The sequence below is a fragment of the Lissotriton helveticus genome, chromosome 12, assembly GCF_964261635.1.
Source record: "Lissotriton helveticus chromosome 12, aLisHel1.1, whole genome shotgun sequence".
NCBI lineage: Eukaryota > Metazoa > Chordata > Amphibia > Caudata > Salamandridae > Lissotriton > Lissotriton helveticus.
The window spans coordinates 647,129,325-647,156,354 of NC_136073.1; the positions used below are offsets into that span (position 1 = coordinate 647,129,325).

General features: G+C 45.0%; 1 protein-coding gene and 1 pseudogene across 1 annotated transcript in view; both read left to right on the forward strand.

Moving 5' to 3' along the window:
• WDR59 (WD repeat domain 59) overlaps nucleotides 1–21,750 on the forward strand; it is an 885,758-nt gene extending 864,008 nt beyond the window's left edge. The window contains exon 26 of the mRNA XM_078670030.1: nucleotides 19,710–21,750. Within this exon, the coding sequence (XP_078526156.1) occupies nucleotides 19,710–19,945 (236 nt within the window). The 3' untranslated portion in view covers nucleotides 19,946–21,750. The remainder of the gene's footprint in view (nucleotides 1–19,709) is intronic.
• Nucleotides 11,384–11,878, forward strand: LOC144797828 (large ribosomal subunit protein uL11 pseudogene; annotated as a pseudogene).
• Nucleotides 21,751–27,030: the final 5,280 nt, after the last annotated feature.

Below are 27,030 nucleotides of genomic sequence, written 5' to 3' on the forward strand. Positions count from 1 at the left end.
GAACAGAGAAGGATGTGCCGCCCATTGTTTTTTTCTTGTACATTGGGATTTTGAAGCGAGGTGTTATTCTAGATCGGAGGTTCCCTTGTTGAATGTATTTGGTGATTTTATGCCAGATGAAGAGCGGTCCTATTTCACGTATCGCTTTGTTAGTGATACAAAGCAGCTTGAACGTGGATCTTCTGGCAACCGGTAACCAATGCAGGGTTTTCAAGGCATGGGAGATGTGGGCTTGCGGCTTTATATGTAAGAGTAGTCTGGTAGCTGACTTCTGAATTTGTTATAGTCATTAAAAGTGATCCGTCGTAGAAGCTATTGGCGTAATCGAGTTTGGACAGAAGAGATATGGTAGCCTGGACCTTGTGTGGAAATACCACATGGTGCAAGATTAGTAGCAGAGTTTTTATTGTAACAAAGCTTGATTTTGCTAGTATGTCCACTTGGGCATTCATTGATAGCTTGAAGACCATGGTCATTCTAAGGTTTCTTACTTCGTTTGATACTTTAGGCGGTGTTCCCAGATCATTAGGCCCGACGGTGGGTGGGTTATAATTTCCAATCGCCACACGTAAGTATTTCTGTTTTGGTAGCATTCAGTTTGAGATGGGTCCATGTCATCCATTGATCCTCAGCTCTGAGACAACTGAAAATTGGTGGGTTTCCAATGTCTTTTCGGCATTTTAGTTGAAGGAGTATTTGTGTCTTATCTGCATAGTTATACCACGTGAGGGGAAATTGATTGTACAGTGCCGGTAATGACTTCATGTAGATGTTGAAAAGCATTGGTGAGATGATAGTCTTGAGGGACCTCTGCTTTGGTGAAATATGGTTTGAATGAGAAAGGGTGAGGGGTGGTATGGATGACATTGGTTCTATTGTGAAGGTTGAATATGATACAGCGTAGAGCAGTCCCCTCTATGCCGGCTCCGTAGAGTCTTTGTATTGGAGTGTCATGGTCAACTTTGTCAATGGCAGCCGAGCGGTCCAAGAGAAGTAGCGCAGCCACCCAGTTGTGGCCAACTATGTTCTTACGGTCATCCCAGATGGCAGCGAGGGCAGATTCTGTGCCTCTTCCTGGGTGGAATCCTGTGTGTAAGCCTGAAAGTATGGCATTATCTTCAATTAATTGTGACATCTTAGCGTATGCTGCTCTTTCTATCAGTTTGCCCAGGAAAGTTCCATTTGTAATCGGTCTGTAGTTGTCGGGGTTAAGCAAGTCCAGGTTTGTTTTCTTTATTAATGGGCTTATGTATGATTTTTTTAGATCTTCTGGAAATATTCCTGAAGTTGAGGAATTGTGGATGATTCTTCTTACTGGTGTGGCAGCAGAGGCTGTTAGAAGAATTCTCTTGAAGGTTTGTGGTGGACAAGGGTTAGAAGGATTGCCAGCAGGCCTGCTTGCTTTGATCAGGTCCATAAATTAATCGTGTGAAGGAACGGAGAGGCTGGGTTAGAGCATTCTTGGATTGTTGCTTTGGAAAAGGGTGGGTGCTGGTGCTTTGTCTTTGTTTTAAATACGAGTCCAACGTGTCTGCTTTGGCCTTGTAATGATTTGCCAGTTTGTCTCTGAAATCGTGAGTAACGGGATGAGCTTCTTCTAGGCAATTTGGTTTACGATATTAATCGAGAATTTGATTGAATTCTTGATTTGCACAATTAACATTTGGAAATCTGTCTGAACAGTACAATTTGTTTGCTTTTTTGATAGCAGACTTGTATAATCTGTTAAGTTCCTGTGGGTGAAGTTTGTCTTGATTTGGGTTTGTTTTGAGCCAGACACGTTGCAGCTTTCTAATTTGTTGTTTTAGCTCTGTATCACCAAGTAAAGGATGTATTGATGTGTATTGCTTCTGCAGCATTAATGTGGTTTATATTCACATGTAATGCTTGCTGCAGCCATCAATTGGTTAAAAAGGGGGTGGTGATGGACGGAGCATCTGAACCAATCAAACACTCACACCCAGTCAACAGATCTGGGTTTGAGCCATCACCGTTCTTTAGCCCGCTCTGCCACCCCAGTTCAGACATGGCCATATGCAAATCAGTCTGACCCTGTGCCTCATGGGGACAGTCCAGCCCGAACTGCCAAGCCATGCCTTCCCTGGACCGGACTCAAGCTTCCTAGGACTGGTTTCTGGCATTACAGCCGTCTTCAGCCAGGCTTGCTTGAATCCAGTGGCAAAGTGAGCAAGGGACTCACGTCTGAGCATACACTGCCAAACTTATGGCGAACAAAGCGGTACAAAAGGGGGTGGTGATGGACGGAGCATCTGAACCAATCAAACACTCACACCCAGTCAACAGATCTGGGTTTGATCCATCACCCTTCTTTAGCCCACTCTGCCACCCCAGTTCAGACATGGCCATATGCAAATCAGTCTGACCCTGTGCCTCATGGGAACAGTCCAGCCCGAACTACCAAGCCATGCCATGCCATGCCAAGCCATGCCTTGGTTGGCACAATAATTCAAGTGGTTTTCAACATTGAAGAAGAAATGACAAGTCTAATGAATGCTTCTGCCAGTCAATTAATAACCTCATGATTCTCACATAGGAAGCAGACTAGATCTGGTAGAGTTGAAAGAGCTCTCCACTGGTTTGAGATACAATGGCTCCAGTTCGACTCCAGTGCTTCCCCAGATGTATACAGTTTCACCCAGTGTACTCTGACATCAGCCCTTTTTCCTCTTCCCTCCAATGCGGATCCAGAGTTTTCCTCTGCTTGAATTTCATATAAGTATTTTGTGGTATCTTTAGTGAACATACACCCCCACACGAAAAAGGTCAAGAATACATAGATGTCATTCCTGCCACTCTCAGGAATTCTTTTCGGACCCCCATGATGTCTGTCCTTGGAGTATGGATCGTGGGCACACCTCCACATCGGCTTAAGGTCGAGGCTTCATACTGGATGGCTATCGAGAACTGGGAGGGAACTTCTTTTATGTTTTCAGGCCAGTATGGGCAGTGGAGAAGCTGCTTCTTCAGATCCCATTTTTTTCAATAGAGGTATGGCTGTGTTCTGCAGTGTGTCTTACTGCACCATGTTTCAGAAGTATCAAATAATGAACTCTTCCTTTTCTTGCTGTCACTCCCATTCACTGGGCAGGGTTTCTGGTCGAATGGCCAGTTCCCCGAGGCGGCCCTCAACATCATCGTCAGATCCATCTTCTGTTTGTGAGTACATAAGCCCAGCACTGGTGCCCGGCTCCTTTCCAGCTGTGTGCCCATTGCTACCGGACCAACTCCAGGTATTTCTGGCTTCTGCTTCTGACCTCGCTCAAGTGGCAACTCTCGTCTAGTGTTTTTTTCTTCCTATGTTCAAGCCTCCTCTGGTGTGCTTTCGGGCCCCAGGGCGCCTCCAAGACTTTTGACAATGCATCTGCCAGAAACCTCCACTCCAGCCCCATTGGAGGTCTCTTACGTCTCTCAACCCTGGCAGCCCCTCTTTTTCTATCAAAGGACTTGGCAGTTGTTTTGGTATCCAGTCCGATATGGATGTCATCCACACAGCCCATTTTGGTTAGTTATATTGATGCAAAGCTGTTTTGGGCACAGTGGATCACATGGGGAGGGCCACCTTGGCCTTCTTGCAGGTGTTGATCAGGCTCCAATTGAGGGTGTTCCTATTCATGTTTACTGGCAGGTTGCTTGTAGTTGTGCCCAACTCGAAATGACCAACAATTTCAGCCTTCTAATCTGTCTCCTTGAAGGTTTATTTCTTTGAGCTCATAATTGCTCCTGAATTGAATCAAGGCTGGATTTTACCCTTCTTTGATGAAAATGCTTGCATGGCCTAAGATGGAATTATACGATGAAGAGCCTCTGCCTGATCTTATGCACAAATCGTACATCACCAGCACAGGTGATTCAAATGCTTTAAGAGCATATTGCCTTAAAGGCATTAAATGCCTTCTCATCTGATCGAGAGCAGTTTGCCCCTTCCGGTGCTTATGGGGGCTGTTCTCCCTTCGAAAATTACTATGACCAAAAGCATCACTTCTCTTCTTCCTCTTCCCCATCCAGGCTTATTAATACACCTTTTTGGTAGTGTGAATGCCTCATTGGAAGGAAGACCTACATCCTGACATTCCATCTATAAGGGGCCACTGAAACTGTCAGGTTGTATGTGAGGATTTGTCCTCCTTGTTGGGAGTTGGTATGCTTAACTTTTGTTCTTTCTGCTCTTCTGTCTTTCATAACATTTTCTCTTGCACAGCTCTGTCACTTTCTGAGACAGATGCAATAGCGTGCACTCCAGATTTTGCCCAATTCCCTAGTACTAGGGAAGTTCTTGCGTAGTTCCTGCCAAAGGTTCTTTAGCTATGTAAGCTGGGCTTTGTGTAGTCTGCCCTTCAGAATGTATGTTTCATTCTTCAGTCCTGTGTACTAGACGAAATTTGTGTTCTGTGCTGGATTTCATCTGCTTTCAGCTTTTCTGTTCTGCTGTTTGGCATAGTATTCCCACTTTCTTTCCTCACACTGTTCATGTTGTTTATGATTGTGCATTTTTGTGTTTTGTTATGTGGCCTTACCATGTTTCAGGCTCTGGATACTGGCAGTGGGTCTTCTGCGACCGAGCTATTTGTCTCCTAGACCTGGTCATTTTCTGTTGGTCTGGGGATTTTATTCAGCCATTTCATATCACTAGCAGCCTACACCCCATGCTTGTTGGTTGTATTGGTGGGTGCCTTCAGGTTCTTACGTTTCTTGAAGTAGGCTAGTGTTTTGGGATGTGTTTCTGCTATTTTGGAGGACTCCCCTTACACAAAAGATGGGGTAGGCCCTTGCTCCAGTGTCTAGGATATAGATGATAGGGCATCATGACTAAGATTGCAAGACTGTTGCCCACCATTCGCCTGACCAATGGGCTTACCCTTAGGATAGGTGGTCTTAATTTGTGTTGCTTCACCATTGTATAGTGTACCTTTCTCTGTAGGATGTTGGAGCTATATTTTCGGTTGGACTGGTGATTGTCTTGCCTTTCATGACATCTTTCAGTTTTGTTACCCTTACATTCTGTTACGGCTACCTCTGAGAGATTTTCTCTCTTGGGCATAACTGATTCTCATTGCATGGCTTCTGTCTTTCTTCAGCTTTCTAGATTAGGAGGCTGCCCTGTTAAAATTTGGGCAAGTGTTTTTATTTAAAGGCATGTCAGCTAATTGTGTTAAGAATCATGTTCTTTATATCTGCTCGCTTGCCACTACTTTGGGTAGAAACCGCTTCACTGTTTATGCAGAGCATGTGTACCTGTGAAGATTCACATATGCCCACCTCCTCTCCAGAAGCCAGTGATGGGCACAGGTGTCTTCTCTTTCTGATCACCTTACCTTTTTCATAGTACACTCATCTTCCATAGTGCACTCAACTATTTCCCCACCAGGCAATAAGACAGTCTGAGGTGGTGCTGTTGTTTTGGTTCGTGTGGACCAAGGCACAAGTCTTGTGCCTTGAGAAATTTTGAAGAAAACCAAATTGCAAACGTCCGGGTCAATCACTAGATGACAGGAATATGCAAAGCATGTCTAATCTACAGCAATCACGCTATAGATAGTTACAGCTAAGTAAGGTTTCCCACACCCACATTCCAGAGTAAATGCACTGTGGATGAACTGGTCAGGAATATTTCCAATGCTTTTCCGCCTTTCCCATTCCTTCTGTGGTCTGGAAACTACAGCAGACCTCCCTCACATTAATTCTAATGGCTCCCACAAGAGCCGGACAACCTTGATATAGAACCCTCCTCGAGCTATCAGTGGTTCCCCACAAAACGTTCTCCAACAGGCCGGACCTTCTCATGCAACACAAGGGGACCCTAAGACACCCCAACCCCAAACAACTCAACCTAGCGATCTGACTCCTCAAATCCCAGAGTTTGCTTGCATAAATTTGCCCCCCCCGAGTGCATCAACATCCTCAGGGAAGCTTATTGCCCCACCCCTAGGGCCTTTAATGCAGCAAAGTGGAAGAGATTTGCCCACTTCTGACTTCCCAAACACATTAATCTCCTAAAACCAGCAGTGCAGGACATTTTCTGCTACTTGTTGTATTTTCAACTCTAAGAATTGGCCAGCAGATCTATTAATCAACACTTCGCTGCATTGGCTGCATACATGGAACACTCCTCGTTGTTTAGATTCCCTGTAATTAAAGCTTTCATGGAAGGGGTTTAAAATGGTTATCCCTCTCAGACTTCGCTCAGTCCCATCATGGAATCTTAATATAGTCCTCTCAAGACTAATGGGGCCCTCCTTTGAGCCCATTCATTCTTGCTTTCAACAATACCGGTCCCAGAAAGTGGCCCTCTTAGTCAGCATTAGCTCACTTGGCGCTAACTTTAGAGGAACCTTTTTTTAAGGTTCACATTGACAAGGTAGTCTTTAGGACTAATCCCAACTTCCTACCCAAGGTGATCTTTCTTTCACCTTAAAGACCATAGAACTGCCAGTTTTCTTCCAGCATCCAACCTTTTTAGCATGGAGGGCACCTCATACACTTGAAGTAAAGATAGCCCTCATGTACTATATTGACTGGACAAAACCATTTCGCTAGACTCAACAGCTATTTGTGGTCTTCTCAACACCATACAAAGGGTTTGCTATTTCAAAAGCAGGAATTGCTTCATGGCTAGTGGGGTGTATGCAGTCCTGCTATGCCAAAACTTAAAGGCAGCTCCCTACCCCTCCAAGACCAACTTGTGCATGTAAAAAGGCAGCATCAATGGTTTTCTTAGTCAACATTCCAATAGCTGACACCTGGAAAGCTGCTACCTTGTCCACGTCACACACATTTCTAAACACTATTGTGTGGATGTCCGAGCGAGCCAGCAGGCCCAAGTGGGTCAAGCTGTTTGTTTGTACGCTTATACAGTGTTCTGCAACATCATCCGGCTACCCACTTCCTTAGAAGGGAAACTGCTTTTCAGTCTATGCACAGCATGTGTCTCTACGGCTACACATGCCATGAATGGAAAATGGCCAATTACAATATATAGAACACAATGGTAGCTTTATAGTTCTCCTGTCCAGCCGGACCAGGGATTTATTGTAATAGGATAACACAATAAAACGTGAATACAAAACATTGAAGGTAGGGCACAATCCTGTACCGTATTCAGAAATAAGGACAGAGTGATAAAGAAAAATAGAAAGGGAGAAGTTTATACAGGCAAAGAAAAGTGAGCAGCCTGGACACTTGTTATATCAGTGCGATAAGTGTGATACCAGGGTAGATCATACACAATATTACACAATAGTTGCATGTATGTCTTATTTCTGATTACGGTACAGGATTGTGCCCTACTACCTTCAATGTTTTGTATTCACGTTTTATTGTGTTATCCTATTACAATAAATCCCTGGTCCGGCTGGACAGGAGAACTATATAGCTACCATTGTGTTCTATATATTGTAATTGTTTATATTTGTTGAAATTGCTCAGGGCCTTTTGTTCCTTGAAATAACGTATACCCATGGTCCTCTGCTACTTTTTTGGGTCCCCCTTGTTTTCTATAAAAAATGAATGGAAAATGGTGCATGTGAATCTAAAGCACTACATGCCACAAACAGATGTCTACAGGGTAAGTACCATTTTCCTTACTGAGCTACGCATCCAAAGGCACATGCAATATTAAGAAAGAAACTAACATCAGAGCTTTTAGGTGGCACTTATGTGTGGCTCCAGTCATCGCTTCCGATGCTGAACTGAGTAGACACCAAGCCGCACAACTCCACCTACCAGCACACAAGGGGCTATGCTGAAAAATCTTCCAGATCAAGTCTAGCCCATAGGGATATTCACAAGGTGAGAAATTTGCGGTTAGATGGCAGGCCTTTCTCCTGTCTACCGCGCTTCAGTTCTAGTCCTTCCTCTTGGTGGGAAAATAACAGCTACAGGGATGTCAGTCAGCTGCCCCACTTCCTGGGAGCAGATGCTGACCACGAAGCAAAGTCCTAGGTCAGCTGCAGATGTGAGGTTGTCTTCGGTCAGCAGCCCTCTTCTGGGCACCTGGCATCAGCTGCAGGTTGCAGGTCACAGCAGGGTCTCTTTCCTTATGGCCTTCATCTATTCAGCGGATCTGGCCTCCTGGGGCCAAGGAAGCGATGCAGTTTCCTCCCTGTCTTTGATCGGGAAAGACAGTTCGGTTGCTTCAAGTTTCAGTAGTGGTTGCTTAGTCCAATTGTGTTCAGTTCCAGTCAGCGTATCGGCCAGCCGCATAGTCATTCAGGCACACAGTGGGCAAGTGCCTGGGTGAACATCTTGACTTGTAGCAGTATTGTCTACCTGGGTCCTCATTAGGTAAGTGCCATAGAGCTGGTCACAACAAAGTCAGTTCTGCCACATTTTGACAGGGCCACAGGCTTGATACAAGTCTCTCTTTAGCATAGACTGCTTGGACATACTTGAGACAAACTGCCAGAGGCTGTGGCAGTTGAGGTACACTTGGCTAGTTCAACAGCTTGGCAATACATTTCTTCAGCATTGCAGACTGCTCTGGCACACGCTGGCTACAGCCTCAACAGCAGACTCCAGAGTGATCTGCTCGGCACATTTCAGCAGTGCAATGAATCCTCCACTTTGGCAATGGTGACCAGTACCAAGCTAAGAGCATGTGAGTCACACTTTCAAGAGTCTGTTAGATGAACCCCCAGCACCATGGTTACCTGCTATTGCCCACTTAAGTAGTCCACTCCTCCTGTAGGGTTGACTCCTTCCTTCCCTATTCTCAAGAATTCCTCCTCCCAACATTTATGTGTTTGTGTTCCAGACTCAGATTATGTCTAGGGTGATACTTCTCACATCAGGATGGCCATCAAGTTGTAGCACCACGAAAAAGGCACACTGAGATGTGAGCTGTGTGCACCTAGCCATACAGACTCACACTTGACAGTGATCAGGGAGAGAGACAAAAGGCTGACCGTTCCAAAGGATCCTTAGTGCTCTGAACAACAGGGACTGCAATCCCCCCCTGCTTTGGTTGCCCTAAGTTAGCAAGGTATGCCCAGATGTGGGTCCCTTGCTCACTTTCCCTCTGGATTCAAGCTAGCCTGGCTAATGAGGGGTGTTACCCCGAAACCTGTCCCAGGATGCTTGTTTCCGGTTCAGGGAAGACCTGGCTTGGCAGTTCGGGCTGGACTTTCCCATGAGTCAAGGCTGTTTTGCATATAGCTGGGTTTGAACTGAGGTGCCGAAGTGAGCTAAAGAACAATGATGGATTCAACCCAGATCTGTGACTGGGGGTGAGTGTCTGAAAAGTTTCAGCTCTCCACCCATCATCTCCATGTGTTTGCATCATCCCTCCCATCACCCCATCATCCACCGAACGACAGTTCTCAGGTAGCAGCCCTCTGCAGCAGAAGGACCGTATCGAATTTCTAAAGGGATGACGTCCCTTCTTTCCCTACTTTAATGCATAGGTCTTACCCTTCCAGCTTTCGGAATGTCGGAAATACACTCCGCTATCTGCCAAAGTAACCTCACCTCCATCTTGTACACACAGACATGCCAGGGTCTTCCAAAATGTTGCAAATCATGATGGAATGCTCAAATTAATCTTAGCCATTGGCTTGAGGCCGCATTCAAGCCCATCTTTTTTCACCCACCATGCCACTATAGACAATGGCCGGACTCATGCAAATCAGTACTGACCCTTCCCCTTCTACTGAACTGTGCCAAGGGCTACAGGATTTCTTAGTCACCCCAATATCCAACATCCTTGCCATCTCAGCCCTGATTCATTTTGAAACTGCCCCTGGAGTTACTGACCTTGTCCCCTGAGGCTTTGTTACCTCTAGGCTGTTCAGTGTGTCATGTGGTTGTCATAAGCATTATAAAAAATTTTGTAAAAGCATTTATAATGTGCATCTTTTTACATCTTTTTACATATGGTAAATTAGCGCACTGTAGCCTCATAGCACACAAACCTAGCACTCGGTCCCTTGATTCAACGCTTCAATTACTTGGAAAATAGCTTCAGTAACTTAGTACATGGCATTCGCCTGCTGAGCCTCTCAGCTGCTCTATGCGTAAACAGTCTCCTGGAGCAGAAAGAATGAGAAGAGACAAAGTTTGAAATGACAGGATACACAGTCAGCATAATCCTTGGTCTTCAGGTATGAAACCAATTCTCCAGTCCGTGATATAGAAGGAATACTTGGGGCTGTAACACATTCTCCTAAATGAACACAATATTAATTGGCAAATCGTTTAGCAATAGTAATACATTTTGAAAAATATTGAAATGTTATGCTTTTCTATGCATGTTTTGATTTCATACATCTGATTGCATTGGTATAGCCACAGCTGTTATCCAGTGTAATTTTGCCCTATTAAAAGAAGAGGTCTCTGTAAGTAAATGCCTCTTTTGCATGATCACCCCCAAAGGTTTGGACGAATGCTGCTGATTTTTTGACTCGGAGTGCATGAGGCCTGGCTAACCAGACCTGACATGTAAAGGTGTATGTTTGATTGGCTTAAACCCAACTGGCATAAGTTAACTTACTTATATGTCCCTATTATATGGTATCTGATAGAGACTTCTAGCCACAGATTCTTTACCTTAGAATTATCTCCAGGCGTCAGGCTGGATCCTGAAATTTTTACTTGAGCAGTAGCCCTTTGTGCTGGTAGGTGGTGGTGCTTAACTCCACGTGGCATCGTCCTTCCCTATATACCCAGAATGGTGACGTCAGTTCTTTTCTTTCCATGCCAGTCTGCGAGGTCCGGAGAGAGCTATCCCCAGTCATTTATGACTGACCTTTCCTGACTTTTTGTCAAAATGTTTTGTGAGATCTTCTCTTTGTGTGGCAAAATGCCAACTAGGAAGGCCAGCTTCAAGCCCTGTGGCACCTGTTAACGACATATGTCAGTGACAGACCTGCTCCTTGTTTGCCTTTGGTTCCTCGAGTTCGACCACGCCAAGGCCAATGCACCCCAAAGCCTTGAGCAAGCTCCTTGCCACTGGTTCCGCCCCGGCTCCAATTGGGCACCTTGGATCCATAGATGGATCAAGAATGGCACCTCTACCTTACCTGGTGCTGGTCCCAACGCCAGCATCCTTGCGCCGCCGCCATCGTCATTCTCATCCCGTACTCAGTCACGGACCCGGACGTCGGTGCTGACTGTAGCCATGCCTTCCAGGCCGGAGCCTATGGCCTATTCCTGTTGGCTGGGATTGAGGGAGGAGTGGAAAGGGTTGTTGGACCCTGATGTATACCAGCTCCTAGACCCTAACATGGACTGGTGTGCGGATTTGGCAGATGCCAGAGGACTGGACACCTCTCCAGGTACTGGCATGGTCTCTCCTCCTACCATGGCTCCTGAGGATGTCAGTGATCGAGTATAATACTGCATAAAGTGAAACCGAAATTGCCGAAACCGCAATCCGTGGCGCAGCCCGCTGTAGTACCTATCCGCAATGCCTCCTAAGTTTGACTCCACTGAGATCAAAGTAGTTTATTTAAGATGCACTGGAGGTGAAGTGGGTGCCACTTCTGCTTTGACTCCCAAGATCTGTCCTCTGGGTCTGTCCCCCAAAAAGGTTGGTGATGACATTGCCAAGGCAACCGATGACTGGAAGGGCTTGAGGATCACAATCAAGCTCACCATCCAGAATAGACAAGCTCAGATTGAAGTTGTCCCATCTGCCTCTGCTCTGATTATCAAAGCCCTGAAGGAGCCACCACGTGACAGAAAGAAGCAGAAGAACATCAAACAGTGGCAGTGTCAGCATGGATGAGATTATTTCCATTGCCCGTCAGATGAGCCACTGGTCCTGGCCAGAGATGCGGTTGTTGGATGCGATGTTGATGGAAGGCCGCCGCATGACAAAATTGACGAGATAAACAGTGGTGCCATTGAATGTCCAGCTAATTAAAAACGTTGCACTGTGCAGTTTAATAAAAACTTTTTTTTAAAAACTGCTTAGTGTCTCAGTATTGTTTTTGACCTATGAACAAGAGTTAAGTAGCTATTTTCCAGTTGTTGCTCCCAACCTAGTGTATCACTCAATCCTATACCCAGGTAATCTAAGCTTTTCACCCGTTCTAAAGGTTCCAGTGCGATCCTGACCTCTCTTAATGTACCCTTGGTTTTCCCAAACACCATAAATTTGGTCTTAGTAACGCTTAGTTCCAGACTCCTGCAGAAATCCAAAAACGTATCCACAAGTAATTGCAAGCCCATTGGGGTTGTGGAAATAAGTAATGAATCATCCGCAAAGAGCAGGATTGGGACCTTGGGACCATTCAAGCAGGAGAGTCATTCCTGCAGTCCAGTAAGCTGCTGGCCAACATCATTGATAAACAAGGAAAAAAGTGTAGGGGCTAGTACACATCCCTGGCGCACCCCGCACTGTATTGGTATCTTATAAGTTAATTCACCTTGTGTACCCCATCTGACCTGGGCATAGTTGTTCTAATTGAGTCTGGCTGTCAGAGTCACCAGTTCAATTGGGGCCCCTAGGTCAAGCATTACTTTCTACAGCAATTTACATGGCACTAGGTCGAACGCAGCTCTTAAATCAACAAATGCCACGTAAAGTTTTTGTCTTCTCAGTAGCACATACTTCCAGGTCAGGAGAGTAAATCTAAAAGCCTGGTCACATGTGTTAATTTTGGAGCGGAAGCCTGCTTGGTAGGGGGGACAGCACCTTCTTCGCGTCCATCCAGCTCTGGAGTTTATCCAGAAGTTGATGGGCAATTTTTTTTTTGCAAGTTAATTATTAAACTGATTGGTCTGTAGTTGGATGGGACAGAAGTGTTGCCCTTCTTATGTATAGTGATTATCTCGGCTCCCCTCCATGTTGGAGGAATAGCCCCTCCAGCCGACATAGTTTGTTAGGGTGTTTATATAGGGAGCCCAAACCATAGGTTCAGATTTGTAAAGATCATCTGGTATTTGATCAGGGACAGGGGCCTTTCCTGCCTTGAGTCTATTTATTGCTGATACAGTATCATCCAAACTAAAGACCAATACTGCGTTGGTCGTGGGCATATCGGGGAGAGTATGCAAAACGATTTGTTCAGTGTTTGCACTGTGAATGCAATCGTCATCTGAGTTCTCAGAGTATAGTGTGGTAAAATGCTCTACCCAAACCTCCGGCTGACTGTGATAACTAGGAGTGTTTGAGGTGTCCGAGTTGCCCTTTGCGAGGATGTGCCAAAACAGGCGGATATCTTTGCAATTAGATGATAGTCCAAGGTCCTACCAGTTCTTAACTGAAAATTCTATTTTTGCTTTTGATATTTCAATTTTATATTTGTTGCATGCTTGGACAACCCCAGGCTTATTATGGGCCTTTATGGCTAGCTGAAGAGCACTTTTGGCGTATTTGCATTCAGTGTTGAACCAATCATTAGTTCTTTTATTAGCAGGTCTACCACCCGAACTTTCTTTCGTAAACACTGCTTGGAGTGCTTCAAAAAGATCATTGTGTATGGAACGTATCGGGGTTAATCCACTTAGCTGTTCGCTGTCCAGACTACTTAAGAGCATCGGAATAAAATGTACAAATAATTCATAAATCCTAGTAAATAAAGAACAATTGGCAAATACATTGGGCCAGGTCACTCTTCTGCGATTGTTGGTTATAAGGGGTTCATACACCCTGGACAGGCAGCCAGATGGCTGTCTGCCCAATACGCAACCCCTCATTTTTAGTAACAAGAGATTATGGTCACTGTCTGACCTCGGAGCTATTAGCATATCCTCAACCAGTGACCAAATTCTGACATCAGTAAGGAACTAATCAATGACGCTTGAGCTGTTACCACGTTTAAAGGCGTTTACAAACCCTCATACTCCTGCCTACAACCAAGGATGCAATCTGCAGACACAGCTCTGTAGCCATTTTTAACTGGTCCCAGGTTTGGTATGCCCCAAATCTCATTCTCCTCCTCCAGTAAAGTACTCAATAGGGGAGGAGTTTCAAAGTTAGTATTAAAATCACCTGCAACTATGGTCTTGGAGGTGAGTTGGTATACCACCAACAACTCATCTAGCTGTAATAGTACAGCAGATCCATTGTTATGTGATTCGGACCTAGCATAGATATTGAATATAGTTAGATAAAAGCCTGTCGGAAAAGTGAGCTGAATCCCCAGTATATCATGAGATTCTATTATCAACTGTTTATATTTGCAAGCTATAGTATTCTTCACAAGTATTATCAATCCCCCACTCGCTCTGCCTGATTTTTTGGGTGCTTTTACTTCCACACTATAGGTTGTATAGCCATTTATATGAATCTTAGCCACTGCCCAAGTTTCTTGAAAAATGCAAATGCCATTAGATTCAACAAATATGTACCACTCTGGATCTTGTAGTTTAGAATGTACCCCCACCAGGTTCCAAGATAATATATTTAGACCTTTGTTGCTTCGTTTTTAGATGTAGTTGGCCATTACAAGATTCTATATTGGTAAGATGACCATTATCAATGATTGAATTAGGCACCCCAGACGAGGAGAAAGTTAGTGAAGGATTCACAGCCTCAGCCACATCAGAGATACTAACAGAGGATATATCATTACTTGTCTTTAGATGTGCGGTCGCTACAGATGACTCCATAGCCTTAACAGCCTCTGGATGTATTATACGTGAAGATGTATGTGTAAGGGAGGTAAGATTACTGGTGCTGCTAAGTCAATCTACATCTCGTGCTGGAGATGAAAACTCTGCCCTAGATGGGTGGCCCTGACTTAGATCGTAACCCGTTCTACAATACTTGAATCTAATGTGCGATTTATTTAAAGGTTCTGTCCTAAAGTCTAGTGCCACTAGATCGTCCACCTCCCTGACTTCCTTTAGAGATAATTCAATCAAGTCAAACATAGGATTTGTGGTGGAGGATCTACGGATGTGAAGGATGTCTTCTCTAATGATCGAGCGGCACCCTGTGGTATATCTTATCCAGTGGATGGCCTTATTAGTAAGGGAGTCCTCGGGTTCGAACTTCACATGTGGCGATAGGTTTGGTACGTTTATCATAATTGCTTTATTTCTCTGAGTAAAGACCTGTCTCTGGTGTAGGATGGAATTCCAAGATTCAACCATAAGGGAAATCGTGGATATTGAGGGTTGGCCATCCTGGTGTTATTTGAATAACGTTGGTTACACTGAGTGTTCGGAGGAAACTGAGGGTTAAACTGGCTAAGCAGAGCTCTACTCGTCTGCCTTCCCATCATTTTTGGGCCCAGGGTCCCCTGTTGATCATGAACAAAAGTTTGGGATACGAATTGATGCACCCCTATCTGCTGGGTCGACTGGGCAGATTGAATGGTCTGTGTGCACCGGCTATTCAATGTAACAGCACTATCGATGTTATTTGCACACTTTAGCTTATTTAAAATGAGAACCAAGTTAGATATGGCAGTTTTTAGACCCCCCACCTCAGTCCTTAATTCATTAATTAAAATTGTACATTCCTGGCTTATTTGTAATTCAAGATCAGATGGTACAGACCCCAAAGAAAGTTTTGGGGGCGAGGCTGCAGGGGAAACAGGTGTTGTCATGTCCTCTACTGTCCCATCTGCAGAGTCATCTGCCAAGTCCAGCAGAGGCAAAAATCGATCGGTTCTTGCAATTAACAACTACTGATGGAATTGATGAATGAGATGATTCTGATGCCTTTGGCCTAGAAGAATTCCCCGTCTTGTCCATGGGCTGTTTAGTTGCTTTCCCAAAAATACTAGGTATGCGAGGCTGTAGGTTAGAAGTAGCGGTGGTCGCTTGAGTAGTATCCTGGACGGTTTTAGTGTTTCGGAGTGCCAGTGATTAAATTGTCAATGCGGTCCATTACACAATTCCCACCGTAGAACTTCCCTGTTTTTTTCGTAGTAGGAACCGTAGGCCCTTCAGTAGTCTTCCTCTTCCCATTATAAATAAGATAGTCAATAAAGAGAGTAGCAGGAAGATGTACAAAGGGCAAAATAACTGTTAAGTGTACTTAAAACAATGTCAGAAGTGCAAGGTATATACAAGACGATCGATGCAACCCAACCCCTAGAGCAATATTCAACAGAAAATCGTAGGTAAGCTCAGTAAGGAGGGAGACCAATGTCAGTAGTGGGAGCAATGAGTATTCGAAGTACAATATAAAAAAATCTTACTTTGTCTTGCCTTCCAGGGCAGAAGGCATTAGAGGGGTGGCCCAGCCCAGCCCAGCCTCCTCCGGGCTACGACGGGCATGGACGGGCCCGCCCTTGTCCCGGGCATGCCAGCGCAGCTGGAGCCCTGGCCGGGTGATAAGTGCCTCCTGGTGTGAGCGGAGCGTGACGGCGGCGTCCTTGCCGCTATGCAGGCTGGGTGATGTGGTTTTCTGCTCCCACCACGGTGATTGAGCAAGTGGGCAAATGAGCTTCCATACGGCCCCCCCGCTGTCCCCTCAATGTCACTTGGCTGTAGTGGTCTCCCGCGCTGCGGGAGCACTGGCTGGGTGATAAGCGCCTCCTGGCAAGAGCGGAGCGTGATGGTGGCGTCCTCACCTGCTATGCAGGCTGGGGGATGTCGTTTTCTGCTCCCACCACAGTGATTTAGCAAGCGGGCATACGGGCTTCCCTACGCCCCCCCGCAGTCTCCTCGATGTTGTCGCTTGGCTTTAGAGGTCTCCCATTCACACTAATGACAACGTCTAGACCTCCCTTTTTTAAAATGCATAAGGTAGCCTATTGAGCCCTAAGGCAGGGTGCTATATATTAGAAATCAGGACATGTATTTTCATATGCCCTAACAGTAAAAACCCCAGATTCTCATAATTACTTTGGAAAGGCTAGGAGCCCCATTGGCAAGTGCTGGGTTACGTGCTGACAATGCAGCTGTGCTAACTCCTGAATGAAACAACTAATGTTGGTACTTCAAGGTATTAAACAAATACTTGCATTAACCCCGACTTGATGCCTAAGTTGAGTATTAATGCAACTTTACAAAGTTGCCATTTTATTGCTCAAGTTCTCTAGTGGCCATTTACAGTTGCTGGCCATGAGACCGCCTTCTGCCCTCCTGGGGAGGCCTGCCGTTTGAAGAAGTGTTACCTCTCCCTAGTAGGAAGCCACACATGGTGTGAGCCCAAAAAGTGAGCTTCAAAGGGGAAGCCGCCTTTGATGGGTAAATGGTGGACATGTACAAAAGCGCTGCTCTTGTTCTGGTAGACTTGTTGGCATTGGGGACAGAGAGGGGAAAACAGTTACCAGATCGGTTTTCCCCGTGCGAGTGTAGACCTCAGGTAGCCACATCTTTCAGATGGGCTACTAATCTCCACACACCAAGAGAGGGTTTTTTGCCATCTTGGGAGTGGGCAGAATGTTGAACTCTGGGATAGCTAAATGCTGCACTTTGCAGTAAGTCATCATCATGCTAGAGGGTACCTGGTAGCCCATTGGCTATTAGTCACCGTATCCCCGGGTCGTGAGCATAAAAGTAGCACCCAGACCTTAGATCACGTGTGCACTGGAGTGAAGGACTGCCCTGCTGATCCCCGGACCTGGCAAAGGGAGGCTGTACGACAGGCTGGACTGCATCTACTGCTCCTGGGCTAGCAAAGAGAGGACTGTGACTGTAGTGCCCTACTTGAGGAAAAGTCATCCCTGAGCCCCAAACAGAAGAGATGAACTACCAAGAGTCAGTTGGCTGACTTTCAGTTCCAGCGTTAGGGCCACAAATGCTGAAGAAGCCGCCTTGGCAGAGTTGATAGCATAACTGCTTGTTCACCACTAACCGCAGCCTCGGAAACTGAACCATGACACTCAGAAGTTGCACAGGAGTTCTGCAGATCCTGGGAGAGTTGTCAAAGTCCAGTTTGGTCACCCAAGACGGACAATAGAATCCGTTGAAGGTAACAACTTGTTTCTCTACTATCAGAGACCAGTAGACCAGTGGCAACTGATTTTGGGCTGGACCTCATCTGGACTTCAAGGGATATCGACCTCTGTGGTCAAAGTCACCTCTCCACATTTGTGGCTCCAGGAAGTCACCAGTTGACCGAATCAGCATCCTCAACATCCTTAACAACCTGTATCCCTTGCATCAGGACCACTTCATTGAAGCCTATGCAAGTTTGCCCCTAGAGACTGGAACTGGACTGGAGACTGCTTTGACTGCAAGGTAACTATCCAGCTAAGCCTTACTAGCACCTTTGACTTGCTCCCTGATGGAGCTCGTCGGCCAAAGCATATCAGAGTACGCAAACCAAGCTTCATAAAAAAAGTCAAAGGTTTTCAAACGAATCTCTAAATATTGTAGCTTTCAATGCTTGTTCTCATTTTGAGTGACAAGCCGATAGATTTTTAAATTTATTTTGGTGGCTGAAAATTCATATAAATACGATCTATTTTTAAGAGTTGCCCAACAAAAAACAAAAAAAATGAATGTGTTCATCTGTAACAAAACTGGTGCTCGTGTGAAGCTGTCTGATACCCGATGTCTTGGGTCTAGTTCGCGCTAAATTAAACTCTAAAAAAAAAAAAAAAAAAAAAGGTTGGGCCTGCGAGAGCTTGAGAGACAGTGTTAACAAAAGGGGCTTGGAGCCCACCCGTTGCTTCGAATTTGTTGACTTGAACAGGACTCTTCTTTACAGCCTCATAATTCGTCAAGGCAGGCCTTACATCATTTAAGTGCCTCTCTGTGGAGCAGGGACCAAGCACTGATTGTTTTAACTTAATCAGTGCCTGTCCACTGCTCTTTACGTGATTGAGGTACTGTTTTGTTTAACTTTTAGTGTCCTGCAAACAAAAAGAGGTGTGACTGGCAAAAATGTGCTCAACAGGACACACAAAATTACAAAGGTTTATTTTTTTTATAATTGACTTTCTTTTATTTTACCAAGTACTTTTCTCCTTTGCACTAATGTTTTCTTGTGGGTTTTTTTGCTTGTGGACACTGTTCTCAAAAGATAGAATTATTTTATTGCAAAACGACATTGTTTCTTTATTATGTGTAATTTCTCAAATCCATCCAGGGTTGGGAAAGAGCAGGAACCACACTAGCATTCTAGTTTAATGAGGGTGGGTAGCACGCATACACCACAATATCATTCTTGATAATGGGATCAGGTGAAAGCTTGTCCCAAGCACTTCATCAACATCCTTGAAGCATCTGGTTGGAAATGAGACACACACATACTCAACATCCTGTGAGAATCAGATTGGGCAGATAGCAATCAACGCATAATCTTGGGATGTGAAGGTTGGGTCAGTGAAGCTATCATTCCATGGCAGGGCCTGCTAGCTCTCTTTTCCTTTTTTAAATTTCATAAAGTGCTTATCACTGATTGTTGCATCTTTGTCAAGAAACGGAGTGTCTATCGGATGTATTTATTAACATATGTTTTTTGTCTTTTTTTCTTCTCTCCGATTCATACTGTTTCTCTCTTAATATTCTTACTGCTCTTCTGTGTTTTAACCTTGTTCTTCTTTTACCATTGTCACTTGTTGTTCCTTTTTCAAATGTAATTGCCTTTTTTTGTTTTCTCCTTAAAATATTCTCTCCAATTCCTTTTTTGGAATCATTCTATAATTCCCTTTCTATATATTTTCTAATTTGATTATTTTTTCACTATTAATTCTACCACTTCTCTTTGTGTTTCATTTTTCCTCCTCTTGCCTTCGTACAATAACTCACTATATTTCTCACTACTGTCTTCTACTTATTTTCATTTTCTTTTGATCTTGGGTTTCCCTTCCATTTCTATCCTTTTATCTCACTTTTCTCAGAATTTGGTGTATACTGCAGTCACTGTCGGAGTGAAGTCCGGGGTACCCAGTGTGCCATTTGCAAGGGGTTCACCTTCCAGTGCGCCATATGCCATGTGGCAGTGAAAGGGTCCTCCAACTTCTGCTTGACCTGTGGCCATGGAGGTCACACCAGCCACATGATGGAATGGTTTTGCACACAGGAGGTGTGCCCCACAGGCTGTGGCTGCCACTGTCTACTTGAGAGCACATTCTGAAGCCATTGATGTCATGACGAGCAAGGAGTTGGCCAACTGATTGTACATGCTCAGGAAGAGATCTGGAGTCTTGCAAAAGACGCATCTTTCTTTCCGAACGGGATATCATGTTGCACAAACTTAATCCTCTTCATTCTACTACTTATGTGTTAAACAAGGGAGTTTACTGGCCATGGAAATATGTGGAATTCCAACTCTAGTGAACGTCTATGAAAAGAGTGCCTACCTCGTCTACCGTCACCCCCTGAACACGAGTTGTATTATTGTCTCTGTTATATAGCTCAAATAATCAGCAACCACTGGGAAACAAGACATTGGATGTGGTATTTCACTGAGCTTTGAAAAAGAACTGAAGATACTCCCACTGTCTGCTGCCTAATCCTTTTGGAAAGTGAGTTGTTGCCTTGATAGTTATCAACCGAGAAATAATCAGTACAGGAAATGTGGTGGTCAAGATATTCACTTGATGCATTAGCCTCTTGTATGGCTATCTAGTAATACTAATAAGAGACTAAAAAGTACTTTTTAATTCATACCTGGCAGTAGCTTTTTTTTTTAATTCTTAATACATTTCAGTATTTTTTTGTACGGGAAACAAAAAAATGACATCACTGAGAATGTGTTGTGCTATGCCCTATGGACATTGCTTATTTAGTCAGTGTGCCTACACTGAAGAACTGTCATTTATCAAGTTTGCATAACAAACACCTCCCTTCTATTGGGGTACAATGTTTACTTGCATTTCATATGATGTTTGTCCAGAAGTGAAACGCTGTGCTCAATGAGCGGCCTGGCAGGTCCACTTGAGGGGTCTACAAAAAAGATAGTGTGTGCTGAACAGAAGGTTTCTGCTTGAGACCTGGTCAGCGTGCACACACATCCCCCCAAGTTCAACAGCTAGTGTCGACCCTGTTACAGGAGACAGGCAGTGTGTCCTGTCTTAGTGTATATTATTCGCCTTTTTTCAGGAAGGCCTGCAAAGACACTTAAGAGATAGAGAGACAACAATACAGCTTAAATACATCGGCTGCACTGGCCGCATCTTCGTCTTGAAGTGAAAAAAGGGTGCCAGTACACTATGTTTTGGAAATTTTGTAGTGTTTAAGACACAGAAGAATCCCCTTCATAAAACTCCTTATTTAATGATAGAGATGTATGGGGCCGCCAACATTAGCACAAGCTAAACCACCGATTACCTGCTTAGAGGGGGAGTGCAAGGCCAGAAGGCGCCGTCACTGCTTTCCCGCGCCCGGAGGGGCGTATAATCATCTTGTGGTTCCCTCAGCGCGGGACCGCCAACGCCAGCCCAAGCCGAACTACCGGTACCTGAGAGAAGGGGTGTGCTGAACAGAAGGTTTCTGCTTGAGACCTGGTCAGCGTGCACAAACATCCCCCAAGTTCAACAGCTAGTGTCGACCCTGTTACAGGAGACAGGCAGTGTGTCCTATCTTATTCTAGACAAATAATAATGTGATACTTCAACATGGTCCTTGGAACGTAACATGAAGGTTGAAAACAAGCATGTGGACTAGAGCACTGAACTTTAGACTTGACTCTAAATTCTGAGCTTTAGAAATCTCATTTGGGAACCTATTTGGATGTATTTTGCAGTGTAATTGTAAATAATGATTGCCATTTGTGATATTTAATTTCTAAAAATATGAATAATAAAATAACTAACCTATTTTGAGTTTCACTTTCTAATCTAGAAGGTGAGTATAAGCCATCAAAGAAATTGTAATGAAAAGTAAAATTTTCTGGAAAAGAAAACCTGGGTGAAAACAATTAAAATATAAATGCTGTAAGTCTGTGTGCGTCAATTTCTCTGGTGTGAAGAAAAGTTAACCGCAATTTGTGCATATTACTTGGAATTATATCCTTGATTTGAGAAACCTGCAGCAAGTGCTGGAGTTCTTTGGTTGAAATGCCCACATCCAGTAGTTTACACAGCTGGTCAAAAGGCTTCTTGCAGGATCCTTGGCTCGAACAATTGTAGTAAATACTAAGCTTGAGGCATAATTCTTTTAGAGGTACTTAGGGACGTAGGAATCAGCAAACACCACAAGAACTATTAAAGTGAAAAAGAAATGCTCTACAGCTTCAGATAGGTCTGAAGACGTCCGTGCTGAAAAAAACCTGAGAATCAGATTAAAAGATCCAGTATGGGGTGGCATCATTTTCATTACCTGGAGGGGAACATGGCAGCTAGCTAGAGGAGCAGGTCGGGAGCTCTCACCTGGGGCAATATGACATGTAGGTAAACTTTTTTTCCTGGTGAAGTTTGGACCTTTGGTTCCCTTGTAGTGGATTTCCATGTATAGTCATAAGCACTTGAATAGTTCCGCACACGTGCGGGGACCCCTGAGCACCTCTTATATATATTTTTTCATAAGTGTATATTATTCGCCTTTTTTCAGGAAGGCCTGCAAAGACACTTAAGAGATAGAGAGACAACAATACAGCTTAAATACATAGGCTGCACTGGCCGCATCTTCGTCTTGAAGTGAAAAAAGGGTGCCAGTACACTATGTTTTGGAAATTTTGTAGTGTTTAAGACACAGAAGAATCCCCTTCATAAAACTCCTTATTTAATGATAGAGATGTATGGGGCCGCCAACATTAGCACAAGCTAAACCACCGGTTACCTGCGAGGAGGGGGAGTGCAAGGGACTGCAAGCCCCTGCACCCTTAGTGCCAGAAGGCGCCGTCACTGCTTTCCCGCGCCCGGATGTGCATATAATCATCTTGTGGCTCCCTCAGCGCGGGGCCGCCAACGCCAGCCCAAGCCGAACTACAGGTACCTGAGAGAAGGGGGAGTGCAAGGGACTGCAAGCCCCAGCACCCTTAGCGCCAGGAGACACAGTCACTGGTTTCCCGTGCCCGGCGGCGCATATAATCATCTCGTGACTCCCGCAGCGCAGAGCCCACCAATGCCAGCACAATCCAAACCACTGGTACCTGCGCAGAGGGGGAGTGCAAGCCCTAGCACCTTTAGCGCCAGGAGGCAACGTCACTGCTTTCCCGTGCCCGGAGGTGCGTATAATCATCTTGTTGCTCCTGCAGCACGGGGGCTGCCAATGCCAGCATAAGCCAAACCACCAGTACCTGTGAGGAGGGGGAGTGCAAGGGACTGTAAGCCCGAGCACCCTTAGCGCCAGGAGGCGGCGTCACTGCTTTCCCGTGCCCAGAGGTGCATAAAATCATCTTGCGGCTCCTGCAGCGTTGGACACGTGCGGGCGTGACTGGGCCAAGGGTGGACCCGTCTGCGCCCGTCAGAGGCCGGGCCGGGCTGGGCCAGGTCTCTCAGTCCATCCATATTGGGTTCCTGTGGCCAGGACTCTGTCTCCTTAGAACCCGGCTTGGTGGACTAAAAGCCTGCAAGGTACCTTCATGACCTTTTTAGGTCTCGGCTAAGCGCGCGGAAGCGCGTTCTCACCGAAGACGTTTTGTCGGCGTGTCTGCTTTCCAGGAGACAATCCTGGCCGCGTGCATCTCCTTGGAGGCGATTTGAAACTGGCACGCGCTCGCTGTGGCCAGCTGCTGTCGCGCATTCACACACAGACACGAGCGCCCATGCACGCACGCACATACAGACACCCCCCCACACATACACACGCGCGCGCGCACACACACACACACACACACACGAGTGTTCCTTCCCCTTCCCCCCCCCGTCGCACACAGACACACACACACAAGTTCACCAAGACCCCCCCAGGCCTTTTTAACTTCCAATCTCGGGGGACTCTGCCGCTGCGGCTCTTGCCAGCTCCTTTCCCGGGGCTCCCTCTTGGTCAAGGGAGCCCCGCAACACTTGCGTAACCTCCTGCTGGCGGTCCCGCGGATCTCCACCGCTCACAGGAGCCCCGGGCCGCGATACGCATTTACTCCGCCTGCCTCCTCTTCCGGTCCGGACGCGGCCTCGCCCCCGTCACAGGCGACATTGCCTGACTTCCGGTGCGTGCGCCAATGAAGACACAAGACTGCAGAAAGGTGTGTTTTGAAGGAATTTCATGTTACCCTTATTTTCCAGTCTTTTCATTGTCAAGTAATGTAGCGGTATTTGTTAGGGATAACATATTTTAAAAGTGTGAATTTAGTTTCAACGGAGGTGGCATAAAGAATGTAGCTTTGTATTTTTCTTCATGCCCAGTACCAAACAATACACTTCCTGTATTCCAGTCTAGAGGCTAAGATTATTGTGTATCCAAATGCAGTGTTGTCAAAGTTGTTTTTTTTGTAGAATTATAATTAGTTATTTGTGAAAGTCGAAGGATACAGGCTTTACATTGTTTTTTAAGCCATTATATTGTGGTGAATGCTTAGCTGTAAAAGCATTTTTTTTAAACAAAACGCAAATACCTTTTCCACAGCACCTCCCGATATAGAATTAAAAAACTGTACTCTGTGTGCCACAATGGCGTCACCTGGTAGCGAAGAACAACACTTTCTGAGACGATATGTCCACAATCTGTAAGTTGTAGCGAACTTTTGTGATCAACCTACCAGACCATATTAAAAAAACATTTTCTGGTTCGAGAGGGTTTGGATGCCTAAGAAGGGACTATAAATTAGGGCCTGGACTTTGTAAATACAGCCACACATAACCCACACACACAACCACTCACAAGCACAACCCCACACCCCCCCACACACACACACCCACACACACCCACACACACAGACACCCACACACACACCCACACACAACCCACCCACACACACACACACAACCCACACCCACACACATCCACCCCCAGATAATGTACGTATGTTTGTATGGATCTGAGGAAAACCCACATGGTTGGCAACAAAGATGAACAGGAGATTTGCACATTTGTGATATTACATTTTATATATTTACAATCACGTTACATTCCACACATATTTACAATTTTATGCACAGGGAGGTCAAATAATTTGCCCAGAATCATGATTTTATTTTTTTAATTAAAATTGGCACAACTGCCGCGGCACTTTATCTTCGGCAGCTTCGTGCCTTTGGTGCCTGGTGACATTCTTACTGAAAACTAACTCCCTTAGAGCCAGCCTTTTACTGGTAAGCATGGCACCTAATTTACAAAAGATATTTACAAAATCTTAAGCTATTGTCATTATAAATTATAATAACTTTTATTTAAGTATTAATTATTTAAAAAAATTAAAAGCCATTGTTATTTGTAATATCAATACATCTAAGTCACGTAAATACAACACAAATTGCAATAGAAATGCTGTAGGTGTCACATTTGCGAAAGGTAAAAATATTGGCATTGTCATACACAATACCAATAACTCAAACTTTAATGCTGCGAGACCTATTGCATTGTAAATGCTTGTTTCCATGGTGACTGTGTCCCTTTCAGTTATAGTTTTAGTACTAAGTGTCTAGTGTTATCTTTAGCCCCAAGGCTCTAAGCTTAAGAAGTGCCTCCTATTGTCTCTACTTTTTAGCGGAAGTGTTTAAATCTGGTACTGCGGGTTACATCAAGGCAAAGTGACTCTTGACTAGTTGGTGATGGGCAAAAGGAAATTAGCTGTTGGGGCCCTCCAGTGTTCAATGTTGTAGGTCCAGTCAGAACGAAAGACTCCTTTTCAACCAGAGCAGCTAACGCCATGACGAAGGAGATAGCCCTGACAGAGAAAAGACTCTCCTTGGTGACTAAGAAATTAGCACTGGGCAATGCTGGGCACGGTTTAACTCTGGAGGAAAACAGGATCCCAACATGAGAAATGTGTTCTACTATGCCCCCAGCCACATCGTCGGAAGGCCTAACGCAGAGGTCTTCAAACTTTTGTCGGCTGAGCCCCCCCATCTAAACCTTTTTACACGTCGAGCCCCCCCACCACTACCACCTGAGAAAAACGTTCTGGAAGCTGGTACTCTGCATCACTGATGGCTATTCCCTCCTGCAGAGCCCACGTCGTATAGGGCAAATAATATTAAATAAAGTAAGAGTGTTTGGTAAACTGAAGTTTTTGTAGTGCTTGTGCTTATATAAAGTTTATTTGAAAAGTCTCCAAGAAAACATTAGCCCCCAAAAATTATATTGGTGCTTTATTTTTCACATAAAACAAAATTTAGGATAGATTAGTAAAAACACTCCCAAAATACAGGTGAGGGGTGTGCTTGTTTTTCTCTACAGAGACAGTCAATGTGTGGATGGATTCTTGCTTCCGTCTATCACCACCCCCTTTTGTACCACTTTTGGCCGCCATAAGTGTGGCAGGGTATGCTCAGACATGAGTCCCTTGCTCACTTTGCCACTGGATTCAAGCAAGCCGGGCTGAAGACGGCGGGAATGCCAGAAACCGGTCCTCGGAAGCTTGTTTCCGGTCCAGGGAAGGTATGGCTTGGCAGTTCGGGCTGGACTGTTCCCATGAGGCACAGGGTCAGACTGATTTGCATATAGCCATGTCTGAACTGGGGTGGCAGAGTGGGCTAAAGAACGGTGATGGATCAAACCCAGATCTTTTGACTGGGTGTGAGTGTTTGATTGGTTCAGATGCTCCGTCTATCACCACCCCCTTTTGTACCGCTGGATTCTTGCTTCTGCCATCCTTAGGTTGTGCTCCACTTCCAGTCTTGAGCAGTACCCGGAAACGGGAGTGCTCACAAAATTTTGTAATATATGTTTGCTGTTTTATATAGTGCGAACATGACCCAAAGGTATTGGAGCGCCTTACAGGAGCATCTTTCACATTACACAAGCACACAATAATTTATGTAAGCACAGGGAGATTAAATGTTTTGCCCAGAATCACAGGATGTTGAGCAGACATCAAGAATTTAACCTGGTTCCCCAGCTCCGCAGTCTTCATCCTTGCCCCTATACAAGATATCAGAAAAAGGGGTTCCACAAAACATACTTACTGACACAACTCAAAAATCTGTATTTATGTGGAGTGTGGCCAGGTGTTGCTGTGCCAGTAGAGGCCAGTCACAGTTTTCCAAGATGGCCATGGGGACATTTACATCAAAAACATGTGATATAAGTGATTCAAGAGGATATATACATCTTTATTCTCTAGCAGCATCAAGAGTCAGTTTGTTAGCATAGTTGGCTTAGAAAGAAGATCACCCT